At 39.4% G+C, this 11,253-nt stretch overlaps 1 protein-coding gene across 10 annotated transcripts in view; it reads left to right on the top strand.

Annotated features, from left to right (window-relative positions):
- The window catches only part of esrrga (estrogen-related receptor gamma a), a 242,178-nt gene extending 231,640 nt beyond the window's left edge, over positions 1–10,538 (top strand). For all 10 annotated transcript variants that reach the window (XM_060831457.1, XM_060831461.1, XM_060831460.1 and 7 more), the window contains 2 exons: positions 4,512–4,781; positions 7,523–10,538. In XM_060831457.1, the coding sequence (XP_060687440.1) occupies positions 4,512–4,781; positions 7,523–7,767 (515 nt within the window). In that variant the 3' untranslated portion in view covers positions 7,768–10,538. The remainder of the gene's footprint in view (positions 1–4,511; positions 4,782–7,522) is intronic.
- Positions 10,539–11,253: the final 715 nt, after the last annotated feature.

Genomic DNA, 11,253 nt, shown 5'->3' on the forward strand with positions numbered 1-11,253 from the left:
GACACCCTGCAAGCCCCTTCCACACACTGCAGTGTACAACTGTGTTTGCGAGAAGCTGAGCTTATGCTACCCCCACAAAGTGCTCACCTGAGTCCTCAGTAGTAGGATCTGTGTACAACCTTGCTCTCCAGTGAAATGAGTGTGTGACAGAGTGAAATGAAACTTGTGATTGTCAGGTATGAGACCGAATAAATTGAGGTTGTTGATTAGTTGAGTGTGGTGAATTCAATGGTCTTAGATTAGAAGTGTAGTCACCATTTGAGGATGCATTCACTGATCTTGACTCCTGTTGTGAGGTAATTGAATTTCTTGTGACACTACATCCAGATTCTCCAGAAGTACTCCAGCAGTTTGTTGAAGATGCCTTTCATAGCAATTTACTCCCATAAGCCCCAAGCGTGTATCTGGAGGGCCACTTGGCATCATGTGGCTATAGGATATCCCATCTCCTCCGATAAGGCCTCCAGTGCAGAGCCCAAGAAATCTGAAGTCAAAGAATGTGGTGCTGGAAAAGTACAGCTGGTCAGGCAGCACCCGAAGAGCAGGAGAATTGAAGTTTCGATCATAAGCCCTTCTGATGAAGAGCTTTTGTCCAAAACATCAATTCTCCCATTCCTTGGATGCTGCCTGACCAGCTGTGCTTTTCCAGCACCACACTCTTCGACTCTGATCTCGAGTATCTGCAGTGCTGACTTTCTCCAAGAACACTGAAGCCTGCTGTCTCTCATTAGTCAATGTTTCACAGGACAGTTGCACTTGCCCGAACCTGCTCTATCCATAATACCCTTTTCAGCAGTACAGATTAGCTTGATGCATTGCTAGCAATGTTCAAGTGATGCCAGACAGCCACAATATTGGCTCCCTTGCTGACATTTCCAGAGGTCTGCGCTAGCTGGTCAGTGAAATAATTGGAATGACTAGGCAGCACAAATGTGACATGCTGCCTGCATTGTAATCAGTGAGCTTCGGTTAATTGTTCGTGGAGATCCTTATGCAGTTTTCAAGGACCTTCCAATTTATTGTAGATGTCAGCATATAAGTAAACCCTCAAAATATTACTTCAAAAGTGCAGTCTGATTAATAGAGTAAGTATAAAAGTGAACCACTAATGCAGGCATTGGTTGTCACCACCTTAGTTGCTCACCACACAGGGTCTGCTGCATGTGTCTTCAACTCCAGCGCATCTTTATAAGTAAGCCTGTATTACCTGATTAATCTTTTTTACGTTGTTATAAAGTACCTGCAAGTAAGGCATCCATTTATGATTTGAAAAATTGAGGCTGATTACCTATGTGAGTATAGTATGTTATCACTGAAACCGAGTGGGATGGACACAACTTGCATATTAAGTATATACAAGAGAACCTGCAATTAAGAGTCATCTTGCATACTTTGCGTTACAGTATTCTGTGAACTGTGGTAGTCCTCCTTCTGTCAAGAGTGGACAACCTGACCTTTTTAGAAATGGTGTTGCTTAAAAAAAGCAAAATAAATAAATATGTACGATAATCATGTTGTTATTGGTCATGACTTCGGCTGTTGACAGTTATTCTGGATAAGTGGTGCTGGAAGAGCACAGCAGTTCAGGCAGCTTCCAAGGAGCAGGGAAATCGACGTTTCAGGCAAAAGCCCTTCATCAGGAATAAAGGTAGAGAGCCTGAAGCATGGAGAGATAAGCTAGAGGAGGGTGGGGGTGGGGAGAAAGTAGCATAGAGTACAATAGGTGAGTGGGGGAGGGGATGAAGGTGATAGGTCAGGGAGGAGAGGGTGGAGTGAATAGGTGGAAAAGGAGCTAGGCAGGTAGGACAAGTCCGAACAAGTCACGGGGACAGTGCTGAGCTGGAAGTTTGGAACTAGGGTGAGGTGGGGTAAGGGGAAATGAGGAAACTATTGAAGTCCACATTGCTGCCCTGAGGTTGAAGTGTTCCGAGGCGGAAGATGAGGCGTTCTTCCTCCAGGCGTCTGGTGGTGAGGGAGCAGCGGTGAAGGAGGCCCAGGACCTCCATGTCCTCGGCAGAGTGGGAGGGGGAGTTGAAATGTTGGGCCACGGGGCGGTTCATCAGGACCGTTCCCTCCGTGACTACCTGGTCAGGTCCACGCCCCCCTACAACCCACCCTCCCATCCTGGCACCTTCCCCTGCCACCGCAGGAACTGTAAAACCTGCGCCCACACCTCCTCCCTCAGCTCTATCCAAGGCCCTAAAGGAGCCTTCCACGTCCATCAAAGTTTTACCTGCACATCCACTAATATCATTTATTGTATCCGTTGCTCCCGATGCGGTCTCCTCTACATTGGGGAGATTGGGCGCCTCCTAGCAGAGCGCTTTAGGGAACATCTCTGGGACACCCGCACCAATCAACCTCACCGCTCAGTGGCCCAAATTTTCAACTCCCCTTCCCACTCTGCCGAGGACATGGAGGTCCTGGGCCTCTTTCACTGCTGCTCCCTCACCACCAGACGCCTGGAGGAAGAACGCCTCATCTTCTGCCTCGGAACACTTCAACCTCAGGGCAGCAATGTGGACTTCAATAGTTTCCTCATTTCCCCTTACCCCACCTCACCCTAGTTCCAAACTTCCAGCTCAGCACTGTCCCCATGACTTGTTCGGACTTGTCCTACCTGCCTAGCTCCTTTTCCACCTATTCACTCCACCCTCTCCTCCCTGACCTATCACCTTCATCCCCTCCCCCACTCACCTATTGTACTCTATGCTACTTTCTCCCCACCCCCACCCTCCTCTAGCTTATCTCTCCACGCTTCAGGCTCTCTGCCTTTATTTCTGATGAAGGGTTTTGCCCGAAACGTTGATTTCGCTGCTCCTTGGATACTGCCTGAACTGTTGTGCTCTTCCAGCACCACTAATCCAGAATCTGGTTTCCAGCATCTGCAGTCATTGTTTTTACCTTGTTGACAGTTATTGCCATAATTTATTACCTGCCATCCCTTTGCACACTCCCTTCAAATGTGTGTGAGTGCTTGCACATGTGTAAATACACACACACACACACACACACACACACACACACACACACACACACACACACACACACACTAATTGCCTTTGATGATTTTATTAAGTGCTTTTGGTTTGCTCTGCCAATTGGCAATCCGTTGCATGCCATTGGCAGGCCAGAAAATCCACCTCAAAAGCTGTAAACCATTCCTGTACAGTTAATAAGATGTATATCTTAATAGTGAGGAGATAATGAATTAGTACTGTGGCTGGTATAAACAATAGGCTGAAAGGCATATAATGAGCTGTTTGTCATTAGTGTTCTAGTTAGACAGGGATGAAGCAAACTGATTCATGTAGCAAAGCCTTCAGTGTGACAGCCTTACCTGAACAGATGCTTTAAAACTCCTCCTCCCCTGGTAAAACAGGAGAAATTTGCTATTCTCTTATCACACCAGCGTTAACTTTCTCTTGCCTATTGCGAAAGCAATGGCATTCAGATATATATTATCGAAAAGAACAAAATTTCTGTGTAAAATAGATTTGAAGTTTGAAATAAGTTATAAACGAGGGCTTCGATCACTTATTACCCCATTTACATTGAATTCCAAAACCCTTGTGTCTCAATGCCAACTTTAGGTTCTATATCCACCTAAATTCTTGAATGGCATCAGAACCTCAACATTGCACAAAGTAGAGAAGAAACCAAAACTTTTCATCTTGCTGCAAAAACGAGAAGTTTCAAATTCTTCTCTCCTTTTAACAATTTTTCAGCTTTATATTGTCAAGTAATTATTCATCAACATTTCTGTTGAATCATAAAGGTTAAAAAATGATACCACCACATGCATTTATGCCAGTAGTTTAATCTAAGTGATGTTCAAGAGCCATAGCTTCCAGTTTGTAACAGAGTGAATAGGTAGAAAATCACAATCAAACAGAATGCTAGTTCAGTGCAGTAGGATAGAATAATCCTATTATGACCTCTGCCCTACAAGAATATAAGAAGTCCTTACCAGCATGTTTGCATCATCAAACAATTAATCAGAGCAGTACAGTTGAGCAATATATATTAAAATTTCATGATATTAATGTGATATTAAATATGTGATAACACTGACAGAACAAAATAAATTTGAAATGTTTGTCATGCTGCAAAATGAGATTGTAGTAAAACCTATAAAGTTTCCTTAGAGCCAAACCATGATTTACAGCATTTAATCAAAGAAATGGCAATCCCTGCTCATTTACTTCTCTCTCTACAAGCATCAGAATTTTTTTTGATTAACTCAGGATTTCTCACCTTGCCTCCCATCACACCTCCCTCTCCCGCCCTCCCCCCATCCTGCTACAAAAAAAAACTGTGCCCTTCCCCACCATCCTAAATAAAATCCCTTGCAATATGGAATGCAAACAAGCTATTTGTTTTAGTGGATTTCTGTTTTAGTTGCAAAGAAATGAAAGCAATTTGCTGTATTTCATAATCTTGGGTATATGCGTCCACAATGTGTGACATTATAATGTTGTTACGTCCTTTTTTTTCCCTCCCCTTTACAGGATTCTCCACATTATCTCTGGCTGATCAGATGAGCCTCCTCCAGAGTGCCTGGATGGAGATTCTGATCTTGGGGATTGTGTACAGGTCATTGTCTTTTGAGGATGAACTGGTATATGCTGAAGACTACATCATGGATGAAGACCAGTCAAAGTTAGCTGGGCTGCTTGATTTGAATAATGCCATACTGCAGCTGGTAAAGAAATACAAGAGCATGAAGCTGGAGAAAGAAGAGTTTGTCACCCTCAAAGCTATAGCGCTCGCTAATTCAGGTTGGCAGATCTGCTTGACTATACACAGTTTCAACAAGTCATTGTCTTTTTCATCTACTCCACAAACCCATCTAACTCCTTCTATGTTGGCAAAGTCACCTATAAAAATGAAAGGTGTTTTTTTTGGTTTAAACATATACTTATTTTGTAGTCAAAAGCCAATGTCTCAAGCTCATACTTGCTTCATACTTTATGATAAGGCCAAAAAAAACCTTAAAATCAAAGCAAAACATTATGGATGCTGGGAACCTGAAATAAGAACCAAAGGTGCAGGAGAAACTTAGCGGGCCTGACAGCATCTGTGGAGAGGGAAACAGAGTTAAAATATTAAGTCACCTATGACTCTTCTTCAGAAGTGAGGTAAAATTCCGAAGAAGAATCATCATGGACTTGATATGTTAACTCTGTTTCTTTCTCCACAGATGCTGCCAGACCGCCTGAGTATTTCAAGTGCATTCTACTTCTGTTGTCAAAGTATTCATTGTTGGACGAAAGCAATTGGCGATGTGTACGAAAAAGTGATATCACTAATTACAGTACTACATAATTGGAAGTGCAAACTTAATTATGTTGCTACTTTCATGAAGTCAGATGTACTGTACTGCTTCAATCTTGTTTAACAGAAGTAAAACCTGTCTTCAGTAAGCTGACGTTTGGTTTCGGCATATTCATTAATAAATATAAAAATCAGAAAAGCAGATTTTGTTTCTCATGAATGCAATAACAGCACCAGCACAAAAGAGGTTAACTTTTCAAGCATGTACATTATCCAGATTTGAATTTAAAGTGCAGAAGCAATTGGGAATGAATCATGAATAAAATCGTTTGTGCTTTGTTGTTCTTTGCCTTCTCCCCAATGCTTTATCGTGGTCTTTAGGCACTTTAACATTTGCATAAAGTTCATGATAGATCACTCTTTAATAACATGCTGATCGTTAGCTACCTGTATGTCAATAACAGCTCTGATGTTGTGTACCGTTGACAATCACGCCATGTCCCTCTATTTCCCCCTGCCTTCTTTTGTTTTGACCTAATCTTTGAACTTTATCTTGGTTGCCGGCCAGTAGTTTTCTCTTTAATTACAAGAAGGAAACTGTCAATAAAATCTGTTAAATGGAATGCAATGAGTAGCTGAATGGGAGGACAGCCATTTGTTCAAATTCTACAGCATTCAAGGTATTGACAGTTTGTTTTCTGAGGCCATATGTGCTGATCAATCTCAGGCTGGGCTCAGCCACGCTGAAAAATGAAAAACCAGATTGCTTTTGCTTATTTTCGGATGACAGCCCTTGATTTGGTGGGTCCGAGATGAACCTTCTGCCAAATTGTACCCCAGAGAACCAAAGCGTGACTGTTTTGAAAATTATTTTTTAATTGATTTTGTAATTAACAGTTCATCTCATATATTGATGTGCAAATTCCCAGATTGATGGGAGGGAAATTGTTTCAACAAAAAGTTGCACTTTTTCTATTTGTCTCAGCAACTGTTGTTGGCACTTTACTACTCTGTATGAGGGAACAAGAATTTCTGGGAGCAGTAAGCTTTCAGCTGTCATGATGTTTCTGCACTCTGTAAATTGAGAGAGCCAATACATTTTCTTGTCTACTTTATTAGATTGGTTTGAAACATTGACCTAGCTTCTGATTTGATTTTGTCTGTGTACGATGTATATTTGTACATGTTCTGTTTTGCATACCAGGCCAAAATGCTATTTAGGTTTCATGATGTGAGGGTTAAACTGTTTCGGACTCAGATCCGAGGGTAGCTGATTAATAGTGGGTTTCAGCAATTCAGGAACAATCGAGACGAACCTACAGGACCTGACCTGGAATGCAGCAAAGACGTTGGAATGAGCTGTCATACACAGTCACAATCTGAAAAAAAAATTGCAGGAAGTTTAAGCGTACTAATCTTCATATTTCAGAAACTACAGATTGTAGAAAGCACTCCTAGTTTCATTAACAACAGAACTTGTCATTGCAAGTCATTTTGCAGCATTTGATTTGCTGATTCATGTGAAATGCTCTTTAAAACCAGCAGAAATAAATGAAAGAGAGAAAAACAGGCTCACTGAAATAAATTGGAAACAATACAGAACTTAATTATCCATTGCGGTAGAAATATGAAAGCAAAGTATTAATACAGATGGAAGTACCCTTGATATTCAGATTAAAAGCTAGTTTTGCTTCACTTCACTGAAAGCTGTTCCATTTAGAATATTATTTTCCTCTCTTCAATCATAATATTAAACTTATTTTAATATTTCACTGTTAGATCCTCGTTGTTTATAAATTACAGTATTAATTGCTGTCATTGTTGTCCATTTGTAGCTATTCAATAAGTTTCATTATATCTTTGATAGAGGAAAGTAAGTTGATAGGGCAATTCTTCTTTTTCTTCATGCGTAGTCCTTTGGGGCTGAGGCTGACAAGCATAATTAACGGAATTTAAATTATAAAATGTACATTGGTAAATACTTTGGTTTTGCAGCTAAAATCTAGAGAACACAATCCAATATTGGATCCTTTTCAGTGAAAGAGCCATTTTGTTTCCTTCATTTGAAAGTTTTGAATGTTCTGTATAAACTTGTAGTTTTGTACAAGTATCTGATCAACATTTTAAGAATGCTAAAACATTAAATACTTGAACCATAAGTTAAACATATTTAAATGTCAAAATACAATGTACTCTTTCTTTAACAGCAGTGGTGTTAACAGAGTTTTCATGTTGTCTTGTATAGATTCAATGCACATAGAAGATGTTGAGGCTGTTCAGAAGCTGCAAGATGTCTTGCATGAGGCCCTGCAGGACTATGAAGCTGGGCAGCATGGGGAAGATCCACGCCGTGCTGGTAAGCTACTGATGACTCTCCCACTTCTCCGGCAGACCTCTACCAAAGCTGTGCAGCATTTCTACAACATCAAACTGGAAGGCAAAGTTCCCATGCACAAACTATTCTTGGAAATGCTGGAGGCCAAGGTCTGACTAGAGGATCCTAGGCCTTCCCATGAAACCACACAGAATGGGTTAGGCCACAGCAAAGGGAAGAAACGTAGGAATTGAACCAGACAAAAGTTAACTGTAGTGTTTAATTGAAAAAAAAGAACTGCACTGATATTTAGCAGTATGACTGTGAAGCAGCTTTCAACTTCTCATTCTTCTAGGATTTTTTCATGCAGATTTTGCTGTTGAACTTTTTAATGAGGTCTCTAAATGAAGAGAGAGAAGGAAGCCAGCCCTGCCAAAGGATGGGAATCCATAATGTGGATGCCATTGAACTAATAATAAAGAGAAATATCCCCATCAACAAAGGATTCAGACTGACAACTGTTTTACCTAGCAGTACAGCGCATTGACTGAATGCAGTATTAGGTTCCATATGAACAGTCTGTAATTAGGCAACGGAGCAGCGTTGCATTGGCTGCTTCTTCTCATTGCATTTTTTCCACCTTAGATCAGTTACAGCCATTTAATTCCTTAATTGTTTTCAAGTCTTCCAGATATTTCTTAGGTTAGGAACTATGTCTATTTCAGGGAATAGTGAGCTTTACTCAGTCACGCAATACTGAAAATACTGCATTTATTTGCTGGCTGGAAAAACGATGGACAGTTATGAAGAACAAACAAAACTTTTTTTAAAACCTTTGTTGTTGATGTTGTTTATGGGTTTTTTGTACCAGCTTTACCACTACAGCCATTTTATTAATCTGTGAATTTATCTTAAGCAATAGTGAATGAGAAGGTGCATACTTTTTATGGATGCAATTTATGTTGAGTGCCAGTTCAGTCAAAATCCTCAACTTCTTTAACACATGGTAATACATAGCTTCAAGTTCATTATTGCAATTAGATTACACCGTTATTAATAGGCTAGTTGATCTGACAATTGAATCCAACGCAACAAGATTATACACTAGCTTGCCCCAGCATACCTTGGAAATATGGTACTAATGTAAAATAATGTACTTTACAGGCATATTTATTAACCATTCAAAACATGACTGTTAAGGTGTAAATTTGATTTAGCATCTAATCAGATGTTTTTCCTCCCCCTTAAAAGCTACATTTGCTACATTTTAAAACAAATGAAGGCGCTAACCTGTACCAAGTACTCAAATGTCAGTATTAATAGCTGCTCCCTGTTGTACCATGTGACATCCTCTTCTGTGTACACTTATGTAATCAAAGATTGTGAGCCTAACCTGAGGTCATGTATTGGAAACAAAAAAAATGTTGTAGTTCAGCTTGCAATGTTTCATGTTTGCTGTGTTCTTCTAATTTTTAGTTGAATTCAAAGACTGTTGTCTTGTTCTTATTGTGGTGTTAGATTCTTGTGATTGTACGCATTAGACACAGGGTAGAATTAGAGACAGTAATGGATGTAAAATTCCTCAGGAGATAGTGTATTCTATTCCTTACTGGTGATAAGATTGCTCCTATTAATAATAAGAACAAATAGTTTAAGAATCAGAACAAATATCTCTTCCAACAATACACATTTAAATCATTAATTTAAAAAGGGATATTTTGTGTAACAGTTTATTGTAGAATAACAATGTATATCTTAGAAAAGAATTTGAATATTTCCAAACAATAGGTAAATGTCTAATTTTTAAATGCTGTAAATATAGCTATGTTCAAACATCTCAAATGGTTGTTAAAACCAGCTTTGTGTCGTTACAAGTTTTTGGTGCAGACAAGTTTCCCAAACTACTGCTACATTGTGTGCTTTGAACAAAAAAAAAGAAAAAGACAAAAAGGTTGATGGTATGCATCAACCTTGTGCTATAAATACTGTGTATCATTAGCCGTACGAGACTATATAGTAGATTGTGGTTTCTCAGTAGAGAATTGACTGTACTGTGATTCTAGACTTTATTCATCATTAGCAGCTCATTCAGGTGGTCAATAACTTGAAGTTTATAGCTGTAATAGGGAACTAAGAAACTGGCACGACCCTTAAAAAAAAATCCAACTCCTGGGAGTAAGGTGCTGATTTTGAGTAACAGGAGCTTAGCTCTGTGGAGTGCAAGGGAAGGATTTAAGGTTTATTTTGTTTATGCTTATGGTTAGAACCAGCAGCAAAATCTCATTTACCAGTGCTCAGAACAGCAAAATGAGATAGTTAAAATAAAGGTTCTATGTTTTAAGCTGTATCTATGTTTTTTCTTTATGATTATCTTTATTTTCTGTTTAATTATGGCAATATGATTGTGTGACTCTTCAACAGTTGCACTTGCATTTCAATCAGAACAAATATTTATTCCACTATTTGCATTTTAAAAACAGACGAGTTTCAAAATAATATGAAAAAATTATAAACAGCTATTTTTCTTATATAGAACAGAATGTTGGGTGTTGGTGGTTGTATTTAAATTATTTATGCATCTGTGTTTACCTGCCAACAAACAATTTATGGCAGTCTTACATGCAAAGTTTAAAAGCAGAAAAAAAGTTTTAAAAAAGCTACAAATACCAGGAGTTGAAGTTTAACCTGTAGTGAAAAACCATGTCTGTAGGTCTAGGCAAGCTTTGTGCTTCACATCTGTAAACAATCAACTGTATATTTTTGTGACGTGTATCATACTGTGTGCTCTGACAAATGTCCATTTGTGTAAATGTATTTATTTTATATTGTATATATTGTTAATGCAAAAGGAGACAATGATTCTGTAACTTTAATCAGTTCCAATGTGTACTCTAATTATGCCTTTCAGGATGATGGTAGAGCAATATTAAACAAGCTTCCACTTTTACATGCTTGAGTTTGTAGAACGTGTATTTTTTGGAAACACAGAGCTCAATAGAATTGGAATTACTCAGTTTTATGTTTTGGTTTTAAATTCCTGTGATAATGGGTCTCCAAACATCCATTAATTTACTGATTTGCACAAATGCATTAGTTGTGGCCAGATTTTGTTCAAACTTCAGATCTCGATATATTGAATATCTTGCTTTGGTATCAGCTGGAGTCAGCTATTACGAGGGGGCATAGCTTTAAATTAAGGGGAAGTAGGTATAGGACAGATGTTGGGGTAGATTCTTTACTCAGCGAGTCGTGAGTTCATGGAATGCCCTACCAGTAGCAGTGGTGGACTCTCCCTCGTTATGGGCATTTAAACGGGCATTGGATAGGCATATGGAGGATAGTGGGCTCGTGTAGGTTAGGTAGGCTTGGGTCGGCGCAACATCGAGGGCCAAAGTGCCTGTACTGCGCTGTATTTTTCTATGTTCTATGTTCTATGGTACCACTACAATCTAAATTTAATGTCAAAAATGCTGCTATGCTTTGAAACAGAGGCACAACACTTAGAGTCCAATGTTCCATGAGACCAGGCAAGGAGTTTGCAGATTCTTTCTGACCTGAACTATTGACCTTCACCACTACTGATCAAGTGCCACCTACAAAAGAGGATGGGAAAATCAGGCAGACAGTGGCAACATTATCAGACCACTGACGATACATTTTCA

Source organism: Hemiscyllium ocellatum, chromosome 10 (assembly GCF_020745735.1).
Source record: "Hemiscyllium ocellatum isolate sHemOce1 chromosome 10, sHemOce1.pat.X.cur, whole genome shotgun sequence".
Lineage (NCBI taxonomy): Eukaryota > Metazoa > Chordata > Chondrichthyes > Orectolobiformes > Hemiscylliidae > Hemiscyllium > Hemiscyllium ocellatum.